The sequence below is a fragment of the Clavelina lepadiformis genome, chromosome 6, assembly GCF_947623445.1.
Source record: "Clavelina lepadiformis chromosome 6, kaClaLepa1.1, whole genome shotgun sequence".
Lineage (NCBI taxonomy): Eukaryota > Metazoa > Chordata > Ascidiacea > Aplousobranchia > Clavelinidae > Clavelina > Clavelina lepadiformis.
In genome coordinates this window covers 16,626,770-16,643,451 of record NC_135245.1, presented here as the reverse complement: position 1 = coordinate 16,643,451, position 16,682 = coordinate 16,626,770, and the positions used below count along the sequence as shown (strand labels likewise).

The window sequence follows — 16,682 nt, the reverse complement described above, 5'->3', positions numbered from 1 at the left end:
GACTGTAAAGATTAAAAGAAAGGTTAGAGGCAATAGGCCAATAGGGGATAGAACCGTTCCCCAAACTGCATCTGAGTTTGGCATATACCTATATAAAGACGCACTCAATCAGGTAGCCTATAACTGCTTTTCATGAGCTTTCAGTCTGTCAGTGGCAGTAGGCCTAGGCCTATTAAGGTGTATTTTGCAGTTAATGGTCTAGAGTCACTCTAGACTCTAGACTTTAGACAGAACTTTTGCACACTCAGTTTTTGATTGATTTCTAGATTGAATAAGCCAAATAATGTAGGCTTACATTATTAGGCGTATAGCTATATTCTAAATTTTTACATCCAAACAAGCCGCAGGTACCACACAAGCTCTTATGCATTTATTAGCATTGTGTACTGACAACTTAATATGACTTTGTATCGAACACACTAAGCAACAAATTTCAATTTTTTTTTATTGCGCAAAGGAATTCATATGCTACTATACTTTAGCAAAATCATTGCAATGTAATGCCCAGAACGCTTGTAATTTGAAAAAGAATTGAAGTAGATCGACAGTTTCCATTGCTAAGTATGATCACTGATCATAAATATCTTGCCACCAAAAAAATATGACGCTCGGAAATCGTCTATTGCATATGCATCCACTGAAGTTTGTAAGTTCCCACTTCTATTCATTGCATCCAAACATTTTTGTGCACCACCCTTGCCATTTTTGGTTATTTGGTGCACCCAAGAACTTGCTGAAAATAGCCATACTCTGCAGTTCGGCCCTTTCCGTGTTTAGGTTTTGCGATTCCCAAGGATACTCTGTTTTACAGCCTATAGGTTGTCCTTAAGTATTTAACCTTTTTATTTTGTATATACAGTCGACTCCGCTTAATTCGGACACTTTGGTTCCGCTCACTTTTGGCCGAATTAAGCGGAGAAACGGCTTTGTCCGAATTAAGCGGAAAATCAATTGTTCGTTTCATGGTCATGCGTAAAGGCAAAAAACGCATTTAAAATACTGTACTGTTGCGTAATAAATGAATTGCAGCTGCGCTATACTGCAGTAACTGGCACTGATCGCATAAAACGTCTTCGTTTACTTTAGTGAGCAATTTCACTTTTTATGCTAAACTTTTCTGTACAATTTTGTCCTACAAGATGGACGCAATTGTACCGAAGTAAAAGCTGGCGCGGCCTTGTATGAGTTTATTGTCGATTGTTACTGCATGCATCGTCATTGTTTCACCATAATCACTCATAATGCAATTGCATCTTGTCTTAAAACGAACGAAGTACTGTTTATTGTGTCATAAATAACTCATAACCTAACGATGGATTTGCGAACCTGTGTCCGAATTAAGCGGAGAATTGTCCGAATTAACAGGAGTTTTTTTACGTTCAGTTTTTACTTTTGTTCCGTTCCCGAGCATTTAGGCCGAATAAAGCGGTTGTCCGGGTTATCCGGTGTCCGAATTAAGCGGATTCGACTGTATGCTTATGAAAAATTAAGTGCTGTTAACAGCATTTATGAAAACAGGGAGAGTAATATTATTATTAATTTAAGCATTTTACTTGAACTGTATACTGATAGCGGTAACAAACTAACCATGACAGCAGTACCAATACCGAAATGTGTGGAAATTCTTGAAGATGACTCTTCATGTCTTTTCCCTGTTAAAGATATAAGAAAGGTATATAAAATAGGTTGTATTACATTTTATTTTACTATTAGAAACTCCTTGTTATGTTACTTAGTAGAAATAGTCCATATTCTTTTACTGTATTTGCGTGACTTCAATTGTTTCAGAACTTGGCAAAAGATTTTGCAACTCCACTTGTCCGACAGCGACTGTCTCGTATGAGCAGTCAAGCATATATTGCGACATCTGATTTTATGAAAGTGTATTTAAGGCTTCGACCATTTAGTGATCAAGAAACTGCTGCTAGTGAAGATCAGGTTAGTGTCAAACTGTTAGTAATTTTTTTTGCACACATCAAGTCCAGTTCAGTAAAGGATTGAATTAAGGGTAAAAGTTAAGCACAAAACAAAAGCAATATCATTTTATTTTGTCTTGTTTTTGTCTTTATCGACTTTCATAGTATTTAAATCATCATAGAAATGCATGGAAGTGTCAGAAGATGGGCATGTTTTAACGCTACATGCACCAAAAGATTCAAACAAATTTAAAACAAGTGCTCACGGTGTTGGTGACAAAATTCAGTCATTTTCTTTTACCAAAATATTTCGGCCGGATACCAGGTGAGATAGTCATAGAAAATTGCACTTCTAATGTTAATGCCCAGGTGTTCACTGAGAATTTGCTAGAATTAAGTACCAATATATATGCTTGGACATATGTAACATGAAATCGAAACCAATCAAAAATACAAAAATGTTTAAAATCTTTCTCTATCATGTTGCAGTCAAAAACAGTTTTTTGATTTAACTGCTCTAAAAATTGTTCAAGACTTTATTGGTGGCCAGAACTCATTAATTTTTACTTACGGCGTTACAAATTCTGGTAAGTGATATTAAAATTTAAAAGAGCATTTTGTTACTTTTAGTAATGTGCTTATTTGTGGGTTGGTAGCATTCACCCTTTATGATGATAAATCTTCTAAAATTATTGTCCACCTTATTTAACACATGCTTCTATAACAGGCAAAACATACACAATTCAAGGATCTCCTGGCAATGAAGGTATTATGCCACGAGCTGTTGATGTAGTGTTTAACAGCATTGGTGACCAGTTAATCGAGGTAATAGCATTTTCTGATGAAACTGTCTTTCTCATCTGGAGTGGCAGCAGTTTGTAACAATAATAATGTTTTGCCTCTATGAAAGGTTTTTAATGATTTTCTGGCTTTCCAGGACTCAAACATGCAGTTACAAATGGCGAACAGTGTTGTGGTTGTGTCCGACGAGGAAAAGGTGGAATTGCTGCAACAAAAAAAAGAAATGTTAGCTTTGGCAGATGAAACTCAGGATGTAAATAATTTTTTTTGTATTTAATTGTTATTACAGTATTTACATAGTACAATATTTAATTAATGTTTTGTTTGCATCCATGTAATATGTATCCCAACAATGTATATTACAAATGTGCATGTTAACGTATATATGTAGAGTATTATTGTTTAAGATTTCAGGTCCTACCGTGTTTCTCCGAAAATAAGCCCTACCTTTAAATAAGACCTAGCCAATAGCGCGCTGAAAGCTTTATTGCTCAACACAAAAGAGTAGGTGCAAAAATTCGGCAGGAAATACAGTTAAATAAAAACTTCATTGGAACTTTCGAATCTAGTGACATCCAGCATATTACAGAGGACGATGATATGATAATTTTTTAATACGCATAATTCTCAACTTTGTTTATAAAAAATGAAAATAAAAACCCGTAAAATAAGCCCAAGTGTCATATTTTTCAGCGAAAAATGATATAAGCCCCGTCTTATTTTCGGAGAAACATGGTATTCTACCTTGTACTTTCATTGTTTTTGACGTTGCTGTACTTTGCTACCATTAGTAATGCAATGATAGAGTGTGCAATCTCTTATCATATAGCATTTTGAACTGTTTCATTAACGTTTTACTGCTACTAAACACAGTCAGATTCATACCGAGTCAAGGACAGTCTAGAACCATCAATTAATTCATCGCAAAGTAGCGAGGCTACCACCTGTCCATCTGCTAATAGCACAGTTGCTGGTGACAGTTCCCTTTCTAGTGATATTTCACAGAATAAAAAGAGGTAATAAAAAACCATCGCGTCTCAACCCCTTTTTTCTGGCATTCATTTCAATTTTTTCCCATATTTGCATCATTCAAAGCATAGTAATCAATCAATGTAATCAATATTCTGTAATATTAGCATTACTCTTGTTACTATTTTTAGGCTTTCCTTTATGGAATTTGCACAAAATGTTGCCGATGATAGTTTTGTGGATATCAGTGCCAAGGGACCAGTGAGGTACAAACAAATACATACGCTAATTCTAATTTTTACCGTTTCAGAATAAGTTGTTGATGTCCAAGCTAAAGTAAAGTGAATTTGATGTTTTGATTTTAGATATGTCATATTCGTGTCTTTCGTTGAAATATACAATGAGTATATTTATGATTTACTGGAGCCATTGCCGAAAGGCAAAAGTAAAAAGAGGACAATTCTTAGATTAGCTGAAGACAAAAAATTGCCATTTGTCAAAGGCCTCAGAGAAATTCAGGTGGCATATTTTTTCGGTTTTAGTTTTAAACTTTACTGTTACTATACTTGATCAGCAATAGATTTGTTTGCTTTTAAATGTCTTGTTGTCTTTAGGTCAGTTCACGCGAAGAAGTTTTTAAATTACTTACCATCGGCCGCAACCACTTGCACATTGCTGAAACCAAACTAAACCACAATTCAAGCAGAAGGTAAAATGTGAAATAACACATCCTTGACTTCACTTGCCTTATTATTGATGTAGAGTAGAACTGGGCTTATTTAGTTTTCTTTAAGCTGTCGATTTGTCAGATTTTTATTGCTAGCTGCAGAAGTGTGTGCATCCTAATGTTTGCTTAGGTTGTTTAATTTATTGTAGATTTAAGTAGTTTGATTACTTTAGCACCTTTCTTTTATCCCTAAGAAGTGTTTTGTTTGTCTTATTACGCTTTTTGTCATGAAAGTATTATACTGTATACTATATGTAAATGTGAGCATTATTTATTAAGTAATCTATGACAAAATAGAACTCAATTGATAAACGGATAGTAGTTTTATGAATGTGCAACTGAATTAGTCTGTGGTAATCACATTAATTGCGTGAATGAACATGTTTTCATACTGTACAATGGATGCATGAAGTTGTTTTAAATGTACGAATGTGCTCGCTTGTGTATTATCAAGTGTTTGCATATATTTGTAGTTTGCCCGATACGACACTTTGTCTCCCAAAGGTGTCGAATAAGACAAATTCTACTGTAATTAAGATCATTAAGAATCTGTGTGGCAATTTAATCCTAATGCATTTCTTCAGCCATTGCATCTTCTCCATAAAGACTGTCTGCACAAAAGAAACAGACAATCCTCAGAGAGCCAGAGTTACACAGTAAGTCTATTGAATTATTGTCTAGCAACAGGTGAAATGCAGGAAAAACGTAACTGTACAATAACTTCTTTTAGAATGTCGTTTTGTGACTTGGCCGGCTCTGAACGATGGGGAAAGACCAACTGTTATGGTGAGAGGTTGAAGGAGGCTGGAAAAATTAACACGTCCTTGTTAACACTCGGAAAATGCATCGAGACACTGCGTCACAATCAGCAACACCGAAGTACATGTGCAACTTTTAAAAACTTAGTCTTCTTATCTCCTTATTGGTATCCGCAATGTTTTGCATTGAAATATGCCTTATAAAAACATGGTTTATATTTCTGTGATTGATTTGCAGACAATGTTCGTGTTGTGCCATATCGTGACTCACGCTTGACTCGGTTATTTCAAAGCTTCTTGATGGGGTATGGAAAAGCGTGCATGATAGTTAACGTGAATCAATGTTCATCAATGTTTGATGAAACAATGCACGCATTGAAATTCTCCTCTATTGCATTCGAAGTAAAGTTTGTTTGTTGGTTTTTACGTAATTTTTATTATTTAAATAGAAGGATAAACTATAACTATTGTCAATAACTTAAATGAGTGTTGTAGTGGACGGTTTATTTAGAGCACAAAACACTTAAATGGTAAGTTATTGTAACAACAAAGTTACTGTAATAAAATGACAGGTGAGGGTTCCTAAAAGGCGAACGTTGCGAATGTCATTCCGAAAGTCACAGAAACTGCAAGATGCCAGCATGGCAAAGAACAGTAGAAAAACTCGAACAACAATTGGTTGGGAGCCAGTTGCAACTCCTATTCAGGGTAATTAGAATAAGTTTTATTTCAGCCTTGATCTAGGTTTTAAAGTGATAGAAACTAAATACATTTTTGTGATGTTTATGCTATAGTTCCAGATAGATGTAGTTATGTGAAAGTCTGCACTGCAGTTTAAGTTGTGTTTGCTTGTTCTTGCAGAGGAATCAGATGAAGAATCTGATTCCTCTGACGATTCTGATCAGGAAGAAGACACCAGTGATGAAGAGCATGATGACGCTTACTGGAAAGCAAGGGAGGTGAGAAATACAAAAAAGTTCGCGACGCCTTTCCTATCTTCTATAATCTATATGATGTCCATGCAACTCTTTGCAATGAAATATTTGTTTTACTGAGGCCTGAAAATAAATATTTTATATTTCTGCAGAACAAGTTGGTTGGCGTCATCAATCTGTTGCAAAACGCTTTGAAAGAAGAAAAGAAAAAGGTTTATATAACTGAGAGGAACGTGCGTGAAGAAATGTTAGAGGAGATGGATCAACAAGTGGTGGATATTGAAAATAAATGGGTGTAAGCACCACATCGGCTTATATTATCGTCAACCCAAGCGGTTTCCATTTTGTGTCAACATATTTCTTTATTTTGAAGTGCAAGATTGGAACGTCGAGAAGACCTAGACGAAAAGAAATTATGTCAGACAGTTGAACTTGCAAATGCCAAGTTACAGAACTTAAACTCCATCAAAATTTCTCTCGAGAAAGAAAACAAGGAACTTGATCAAGAGTGTAATGAGCTGGATGAAAAATTGGAAGTGAGTTTGCATCAGATTATTTAAATGACCTTCCTTTTTTTGTCCTTTCCAGAAAACCTTTCTTTTATTGCACGTCACCATCTTTATGGCTGTACTGTTTGCTACCTAATGTATTTTTCGTTAATTTGGCTTATTTGTCTTCAGTTACACTTTATGCTCCTGAAATTTTAGGTTTTAAACCGGTTGTTTTGATACTCTAGACTGCTGTCAAAGAACATGCAGAGAACGTGGAAAACCTAAATAAAATAATTGCAAATGTTGAAAGCAAGCTTCAAGAAGCACAGAAACTGGTAAAGCAAAAGGATGCAGGTTATTTAAATTTGCTCATTGATGTCATTTCTAAAATATTAATCCTTAAAATGAAGACATATAATTATGTTGTTACCCACGTAGCCTGTTTTTTGTTATTGAATTTTATTTTTCATGGTACAAGGAATAAAGTGATGTTACCATTAGGAAAACTGGTTTTACAATAACAAAATTTTTATTTTAACAATAATGTGTACACTATGCAGTGTTTTTCGCATTGTGAGAATAGTAAGTCTGCACAATGTCCTTGCTGTCAATCATTACTGGACTCGCTTACAATAGCAAATATATCTCATTTCCATGTCTGTTTACTTTTCTTAAGAAAAGTTGTATAGAACAAGAACTATCATGTAAAACTATACTAATTGTGATCCATGTTCTTAATGTAGTTGATATTGGAATACTTTTTTTCCTGTAATTCTGTTTTGTAATTAGTAAGGTAACAGGCAACTTTATGGCATTTGGGAAAGTAGCATTATAAAGGAAACGAAATGGTTTTAACTAGTATGTCGAACAAAGATTGAAAGCTCATCTTCACTTTTGTGAATTTTGAATTTTGCTGTGTAGTTTGTTTAGTCTAAGTCATGCAGGCATTCATGTTTGAAGTTAATCACAGTGTAACGGTTAGTGAATGCTTTGATTTATGACCATTACTGGAAACTATCAGTGATTTTTTTTCATACCAAAGTATTTTTTTATCGAATTACAGAAATTAAAGATTTAAAAAAGAGTAAAGCTGACAGTTTGTTGAATGAGAAACACGAAGATGAGATTGAAACTTTGCACAAAGAAAACGAAGATGGTGGGTGAAATAGGCCATGCCTTTTATTGTGTTATTACAGTTTACTTCGTGCTGCCTAATTTTATGTTGCTGTATAGCAGAGTTAATTTTTTAAATTGTCACTGATTATTTCAGGGCGTGAAATAATAAAGGAACAGCTTCAACAGCTAGATGCAATGAAACAAGCAGTTGAACGAAATGAGGCGGAGATGGAGAAATTGATGAATGTATGTATAAAATATTTGGCCTGACTTAACTCTTTCACTATTAAACTAACTTTTGTACACTGACCATACTGTTAAGGGCATGAAAGAAACGCAAAGTATGAATGAAATGCAAATGAAAGACATTGAGGTTAGTTAGCAATTTACAATTTAAATACTATTCTTGGCATACTAAGAAAAACCTTATTTCCCAAAGATATTAACACCGTTAGATGCAATTTCTTAGAAATTGGAGGCAGAAAACGTGCAATTATCTGAGAAGACAAAAGATCTAGAAGGTCAAAATGAAAAGCTAGACGACGAAATGAGGAAGGTGAAACAGAATTGTTTGAAAGAATCTATCCAATCCGGTAAGGAAATGGAAAACATGAAAGAAGAATTAACACAAGTGAGTGCCTATTTACACATTTTGCACGAATCCTCATCTAAACTCAACTGAAATGCGTACTATGAATTAATACAAGTACATACAAATTTTAGTACTAACTGTTGATGTGCTTGTGGGTATCTGCATTGTAGAATGGAACACATTAGAGCAATGAAGTTTTGTTGTTTGAGTTCATTTTTATACTACTGTATTATCTATTATCCAAGCCAACATTTTATTGCCAAGCAAAATAATTATTAGTTAATCAATGATATCTTAACATATTGATGCCTATTTCAAACTTTCCATTGTTGTCTTAAGGCTAATTTGAAAAACAATGAGCTAACTGTTGCTCTTGAAGAAACCTTGTCGTGTGCTGAAAAGAAAAATCTTGAATCGCATCAACTCAACCAATCGATTTTAATTTTGGAAAATACTGTGCAAGAAAAAAACAAGCAACTTGAAAAAACTGAAAAAGAGCGAGATGGTACTTTGGAAAAACTGGACAAAATGTCAGGAGACGCTCGAGATAAAGATTTGAAACATGGTAAAGAAATACAGATGATGCAAAACGACTTTAACACAAAAATACAAGAAATTCAACAAAGCCATGAGAAGGAAATAAAGGATGTAAAGAAGGCCCACAAGGTAAGCAATTTAAAATTTTGGTTTTCCCTTTAAAATAGCAGCAAAATATCTTAGGCTTACTGGTAAAGTTCATTGTATTATTATAACTAAAACCTCCTTAGTGAGGGTTTCTCTTTCTGCTGACTATTTCATATATAGAATAATACACACAATAACAGCAGAAGATGCTCATAGGATCTGCCAACTAATTTGTTCCAGTTTGTTCTTATATATAATTGTATATATTTTGCTGAAATGGCATCAGTAGTATCTTATTGAAATAGAAATTATTAGTCTTGTTTTGTCAAGTTTGGAATGACTGTTATTAATCGAACAGAAAGAAATACTGAGCTTGGAAACAAAAGTGAGAAGTGCCTGCGATGAAGCTGAGGATGCACGAAAGGAATTGGCAGTTTCAAGTAAACTTGAGTCCCAATTGATGACCGAAATCAAGCGGTTGGAAGAACAGACAAAGAAACTTGAGTGTGAGAAAACGTTACAAGCAGAGCAGCAGCAGAAACGCACTTCCCAGGCCTCAGAACTTGCGCAGGTTAATAATTGCAAATCTGATGATTATTCCATTTGCAATGCAAAAAACAGGCATTAAAGCAGCATCATCACCATCAATTGAATATCAATATTTCTGTTTTTACAAGGATGTTAATATCTTCATGAAGGAACGAGACGATTTGTTAAAAACTATTGAGCAATTGAAGCAAGATTTATCAAACGTTAGTAAGGAGAAGACTGCGTTAGAGGTAAATTTGTTCATTTATTTTATTGTGCAGAGCATTTAAAAACACTTTAACGTACTTATCCTTAGTATGTACAACATGTGCAGTATGTCAAGACTATAATGTTGCTGCATGATGATAACCGACCTCTGTCTTGTCTGACCTCGTATTGACTTTATTTTGATTGTTTTTGTTAGAACAATCAAGAAACTGTAACTGTAGCTGAAGCAACGGAATTAGAAAGACTTAAATCTGTCTTGAAAGACATGGATGAAGCACAGGTGCATATTTTACATAGGTCATTCTTTCAAAGTTAATTGCTAAAGAGAATTAGCAAATTTTGAAATTGTCGGATAATAATTGGATCCATCTGTGCTCAGGCACCTGCTACTACCTTAATTTCAATGTTCATTCAAGCACATATTTTTCACATTTTGCAGTTACTTGTATTGTAATGTTTTATATTGTATAAGTCCTTATTGTAATTATCAGATAAAGCAACAAGACATGCTCAATCATTTGGAAGCAGAGAAGGCTAAAAGTGAAAATCAATGCGATTTGCAAGAAGAGAAACTGCGGATCTCAGAGAAGGAAAAGGGAAAGCTTGCAGAAAAGCTGGAGGAGGTATAACTTTGAATCTCACCACTGTATACGTGTCTTGGAATTCTATTGCTTCTGTTGAAATTGCATCCATGTGAAATTTACATTCATACTCACTTGATAACTTTTAATTTTGATGATAAATCATAATCAGCTCTGTATGATAATATTTCCTAATAAACCAGTTTAAAAAAAAGTTACAACACAATTTATGCTCCGAAGTGCAATACCGTGTTTGACTGGTTACCCAATCTGTTACCAGTACCACTACTTTAAGAATGATTGCTAACTGACTTTTTGCAGATGAAAGAATCGAGAGATTCTGCGGAAAACTTGAGATCCCAGATCGCAGAAGCTCTCCGAGAACGTGACAGCGAATTAAAAGATATGGAGGACAAGGTTGGGGAGGAGATGCAGAAGTCGACTGATCTCTGTCACAAGATTAAGAACAAAGATAGAGAAATACAAAAACTACGACAAGAGGTTCATAAATCAAACAATGTCTTCAGCAACATGAAACGCTGGAGACAAATTCTCATACTTCTGTCTTATGATTTGTTGCTTTTAAATGTAACTTATCCCTGTTATAAACGTTTGTAGCATCGTCTGAAACGCTCTTCATGGCTACCGACACCATCATTATGTTTACAGATTGTTAAATTCGATTGTCTTATTCAGGTTGATGATGCAATTGACTCCAAACATAAAGACCTAGCAAAATTTCGAGAAGGCCGAGACAGAATTGCTTCTGCTCTGGAAGATCAAATCAACGCACAAAAGTCCTGCAACAGAGCACTTAAGGTCTGGCATTACTGAAACTATTGGAAATGTTACCTATAGCAGAAATGGTACATGTATAATATAGCATGCTACAATTTGTTTTTTCTGTGTAGGATAAGCTGGATACTCAAATAGCAGAAAACGTTCAATACAGGAGTGAGAATTCACGACTTCTAGCTGAACTGGCTGCTACTAAACTGCATCGACCTGAGCTTGTCAGTTTAATCTCGTTACGTTTATTGATATTTAGCGTTGTATCAGCAGAAAACTGAAATACGTAGTACTGTAGTACAATAATCCTTTGTTATTTTAACATAAACATTTTTTGTACATAGGTGTTGCTAGCATAACTTCATTTACTATGTGTTTTTATTTTCTAACCATTTTTAGAAAAAGAGTGTTTCTGCATCTGTCGCACTGAGGCGAATCAAGCAAGAATACCAGCCTCATCAGGAATCTGAAGCAAGCAAGCATGACGTAATAAACTTAAAACTCACAGATTTCATTCTTTAAACACACTACGTTTACTGCAAACTAGCTTCTTCTCGAATTATAGCGCAGCGATAATCGCCTGCAATATTGTTTCCTTTAAAAATGGTTTTGATAGCAGGAGGATGCTGACCAACTGCAATCTCCTGCTCTGACTATTGCAACAGTGGAAGAAACTCCTGTCCACAAGCGAATGGAAGAAGTGGTGACCATGTTGGATATGAGCACAGGAACCAGTCCTCTTGCTCTAACTTCTTCCGCATCTAAGGATGCAGTTAAAGAAGAGGAGAAAGAAAGTGACACTGAAGGTGCGCATCATCATCATTATCAGTCTAATTTTAATCCACTTCCCCATTGACGAAGGTGTCTGGATGGTGTACCGACACTTAATCACGCGACACTTAATCACGCGACATTTAATCACCGACACATAATCACTAGGACATTTAATCACCGACACATAATCACTAGGACATTTAATCACGCGACACATAATCACTAGGACATTTAATCACGCGACACATAATCACTAGGACATTTAATCACGCGACTTGGATACGTAATCACGCGACATTTAATCACGCGACACATAATCACTTGGATGCGACTGCCAAAGGCTTCCTTGGTTTTTCTTTTAGAACTCCCCGACAATTGTTTCGACTCCGTTGCGCCGGCTTTCTCTATAATGTTTCTTTAAATCAACACCAGCTTCATAAAGTCTAATTGTTATATTGTCCGAAAGTATAACCTATGTAATATCTAACATTATTCTACTGTATTGTCACCGAAGCTCTTGACCAAAGTACCATCAAAACGTTACACCGTAAAATACAATGCTACTTGAAACTGTGTCAGAGCGTCGGTTTTGGAACTCTGGAACAATGCCAATGAATGAATTATTACAATTTACTATCACGACCGCCACATCTCTTTGTATCTATAACGACTAGTCTAGTCTACAGACAATCTCGTACTTAGTACGAGATACTAGTCTACCGCCTTCGCACCAGTTTTATGTCTCGGGCCGGACGATTTCGCAGGCCGGGCCGGATACGGCCCGCGGGCCCTAGGTTGCGGACCCTTGGTCTATACTCTATAGCCTGCCGCTGTCTTACCGTTGTAACTCGTGGTTATTTCAATTCAGGGGACATTACTATGAGTAGACAGTTAATCACACGACATTTATACAGTGTCTTTGTCTATACTATAGCCTGCCGCTGTCTTACCGTTGTAAATCGTGATTATTTTAATTTGTCGTAAATGTGTGATTAAATGTCGCGTGATTAAATGTCCTAGTGATTATGTGTCGCGTGATTAAATGTCCTAGTGATTATGTGTCGCGTGATTAAATGTCCTAGTGATTATGTGTCGGTGATTAAGCGTCGCGTGATTAATTGTCGCGTGATTAAGTGTCACCAAACCGTCTGGATGCACCTCTATTTCACAATTTCTACGCTTTTCTACTCTCTTTCAACTCGGTTCAGAGCATCCTCAAACCAATTTTGTTCATCTTTTTCTCTACTCCTTGCTCCCACATTCTCTTTAGAATTCTTTATTATTCTCTAAATGTCTAAATTAGATAAAATATCTGCATCGTTTTAGCAGAGCCAATGACAAAAACACGTGCTTTGCGTTCTGGAAGAAAAACTCGATCTCGATCATCGACTATTCATCAACCATCGGTGAAGAGAACTTCAACACGCCGAAAACGCAAAACAGCAAACCGCCCTGCTACTCCTCTACCGTCTGATATAATCGAAGGTTTGACATTGATATAATTACAGTACTATTTCTTAGCTATTTTTCGTTTGTAGCAGATGATGTCACTAGTTATTATTTGTTATTATGTGCATTACTTGTTTCAATACGCATACTTAGGTGCTTATCAATCCATTGGTTAAACTAGTCTTTCGACGATTTTCTTACCACCTCCTTGTTTATCGACATAGCTTATCGGCTTAACCGCACGCTAATTGTAATGATCGACCATAGTAAAGTCAGTGTTGGAAAATAACTTTCACCTACTGCCAGCCTCATTACAAATTTCTTTAATTTAGACAAGGAGTTAAACGAAGCTCCGATTATGAAAGCAACTCGACGGAAAACGAAACGAACTATTTCGTCCACCAGTGTAGCTTCAGCTAAGGATGTTGAGACAAAAGTTCGTTAACCTTTAACCCAAGCTCATATTGCTTAACCTTTCAACACGAGACTGGTTGAATCGTGGTTTCAAACTTTAGCTTCGTTTTTCTTCATAGGACAAACCAAGGGATTCCCTTCGAGAAGCCAAAGATCAAACGCTTGCTAACGAAGTTCTTGACGATTCTGCCTTAATGCGAGCTACAGGTGCGGGGTTAAAGCATGAAGAAGTGGTTCACATGTAGAATATTATCTTAGATACCTTGTTATTTTATCAAAGGAAACAGTCAACGCTTTCCAAAGTCGGAAATGGAAATAGATGTAACTCCGCAATTAAAAAAAACAAGAGGCCGAAAAAGAACAAACAAACAGAAAGAAGAAGTGAAGAATGTAAGTTAAGAGCTCCTTAACGCGTTTCCAGTTACGCAGTTATTTGCCGATTTCACTTCAGTTTTTGTTTCGTGCAGTTTTTCATTTCTCTGTTTGTCTTATCTGGTTATCATTTTTTGTTTGTTTGTTTTATTTATTTATTTGTTATATTTTTACACACTGCTCACTTAGGCGACTCTTAAGGGAAGTCCCAGGGAATTGACGTCACGCTTAGCTAAGCGTCTGAAGGTCATCGACAAACTTTTTGACCTTGTGAGCAATGTGCGACTGTGAATGCTTAATCTTATCACACGCATGTTGTTAATGGTGGCTAATTTCTTTCTCCTATAGAATCGAATGAGAAAATATCGAATCATTCACTTGATAGCACTTGAATCATTAGCGTAGTGCTTGTAATAGCGGTTTCTAATTTGGCTTTTGTCTTCAGTAACGCTTACAACTTTTCATACACTATAGATTTGCATGCGTTAGGTTATGTCACGCAATGTTGTTACAAATGAAAATTTGATTAACTCTTTAGCTATGCCTACAATTCCTAACTAATTGTATTTTCGTTTTAATTTTTAAACGCTAAGCAAACTTTCAACTTCACGATATTTTTACCATTCCTAGTTTTGCCTATCATCTTCCTACTGTAGCGTTTAACTACTACCATGGTGTTAACGCTCAATGTTTGGTGTTTGATATTAATATTACTTTGCTGTAGACTTATGCCCTTGTATGTTGCTGTTTCCCTTATTAAAGACATCAAAACATTCTAACAGACATCCGCTAAGCTACGTGTTGACCTCGTATCGCTTATTTTCGAACAGGAACACAGTGACGACTCCGACGAACCGGCTTTATCGAGAACGAAAAGCAAACGACGCGGGAAAGCGGCACAGGAAAATGCGGATGTTGAAGAGAATGTGCCCCGAGTAAGAAATGTCGCAAAAATGGGAGATATTCTTCGCAATTCACCGGTCGGCCAAGGTCTGTAGCAAGTTGTGACGGTCTTACACTAATAACTAACTCACCTTACATAATTGTCATCATATTTGCGGTATTCTGTAACCTTTGAAAACTTGGTTAGTTAGATTAATATCACAAAGTTGTGACATGAGTGGTGAAAATGCGATTTTTAGCTTTTAAAAAGATAGAAGCCGCGATATCCCCGTCCCGGGCTCCAGCCACTGTCTCTACCCCTCATCGGACAGCGCTTACTCACATTAATGATCAAGTAAGGATCAAACTTTGATTTTAAACTCATACCTTAACGTGGTCATTCCTGTTATAAATATCATATGGCAGAATGTTATATGCATAACTAAAATTTATGAATTTATTCACGTTTAAGCTCCGCCAGTCGACCCGTCGCCTCCGAAAACTTCATGCGGATGACATATCGTTGCCATTGGAAACCACTCCCAATGAGCAAGATACAATTGGCGCCGTCGGTAGAGGAGTTGGCGTCCTTTCCCAAACTCAGAATATGGGCGCCGCCACTAGATCAAGAGGTTTACGCCACCGTAAATAAAATGACAATGTTGCCGTTTCAAACATCACTGCCCTTTCGTTTTGTTAGCGTTTCACCGCTCCCATTTCTTGCTGTCTTTCGCTTTTCCCATTACAATATATATATTATTATTGGACATCTTTAGTTTCATACTTTTAGAAGGTAATGCTGTTGAAGACAGATGTTGAAAATTTATAAAATTTAATTTGTACTCTGCCTAAAAACGAACTGGAACGATTGTTTTTCAAATGTAGGCACTTAGGTTAACAATAATTTAATAAAGTGAATAACAAAAGTTGACTTTAGTAACTAACTTAAAGTTAACTAGGAACTGAATAAAATGGCAGCAAACGTTAACATCTTACCCGTTAGATAGTGGCCACTTTCTGCAATCATTCTGTTAAATACGAGAACGTGCTTAGTGCTACAGGTCAAAAAAGCCAAGACATGGATTAGAAAACAAGGTTTAGCAAAAACGCTTGATTTTTAGCGTTGACTGACTTTCCTATAAGTATAAGACATAAATGATAATAGGTTACCATTAGGTTGAGTGATGCAACAGAAGGGTTCGCTCATGTTTACCGCCACAACAGCTTGTGACGGGCCAACGGTTCAAATCACGGTGGAGACATAGGCGTAGCCAGGGGGGCATTCGAATTTCAAACGTTTAGCCAGCTTATTGTATTAGTTTTGCATACCGCTGTGTACTCAAATGGCAAAACCTAAACAAGCAAAATTGGATAGCTTTTTTTCTGCAAAATCCCAGGGCCTACGCCTGCCGTGGACACACCAATTACACCTAATGTTACTGGTTGTTTTCCAAGGCATCAACAAACAAACGATCTTGGGTTCGTCCTTGAACATCTTTCGCAGCTTACTGGATGCTCCAAACAAATTACTGTTAATCGCTTAAAGTCAAAATATTTACCCCCCAGAATTTTGGGCTGGCTACGCCACTGCGAGAGCAGCACAAAAGGGATGGACAACGGAATCGTTGGATAAGTCAAGCGTCAAGGAATTGTCGGAAATGACAATGCCAGAGCTCTTAAAAACAGTGACTAATAGTGTTTGACAAGTTGAGAAGTTCAGATTTGTCTGTTTTATT

The 16,682-nt window shown here is 36.2% G+C and overlaps 1 protein-coding gene across 6 annotated transcripts; it reads left to right on the top strand.

Moving 5' to 3' along the window:
* The first annotated feature begins 1,498 nt into the window (after positions 1-1,498).
* On the top strand, positions 1,499-15,713 carry LOC143462694 (uncharacterized). 6 transcript variants are annotated; one of them, XM_076960939.1, is made up of 40 exons: positions 1,499-1,672; positions 1,789-1,938; positions 2,099-2,241; positions 2,406-2,503; positions 2,644-2,741; positions 2,854-2,970; positions 3,591-3,733; positions 3,878-3,952; positions 4,052-4,205; positions 4,301-4,395; positions 4,998-5,069; positions 5,144-5,292; positions 5,410-5,573; positions 5,744-5,879; positions 6,033-6,130; positions 6,259-6,401; positions 6,480-6,642; positions 6,843-6,951; positions 7,661-7,753; positions 7,868-7,959; positions 8,036-8,086; positions 8,183-8,344; positions 8,645-8,971; positions 9,288-9,500; positions 9,607-9,708; positions 9,882-9,965; positions 10,177-10,308; positions 10,588-10,767; positions 10,963-11,085; positions 11,178-11,279; positions 11,455-11,541; positions 11,675-11,861; positions 13,156-13,314; positions 13,611-13,714; positions 13,812-13,899; positions 13,973-14,082; positions 14,254-14,343; positions 14,895-15,054; positions 15,207-15,301; positions 15,419-15,713. In XM_076960939.1, the coding sequence occupies exons 1-40, from the start codon at positions 1,589-1,591 to the stop codon at positions 15,596-15,598; spliced, it is 5,112 nt and encodes a 1,703-aa protein (XP_076817054.1). In that variant the 5' UTR covers positions 1,499-1,588; the 3' UTR covers positions 15,599-15,713. The 6 variants fall into 6 exon arrangements, with proteins under 6 accessions (XP_076817054.1, XP_076817053.1, XP_076817056.1 ...); XM_076960938.1 differs by having other exon boundaries at positions 11,672-11,861; positions 13,159-13,314; XM_076960941.1 differs by having other exon boundaries at positions 11,672-11,861; positions 14,254-14,310.
* Positions 15,714-16,682: the final 969 nt, after the last annotated feature.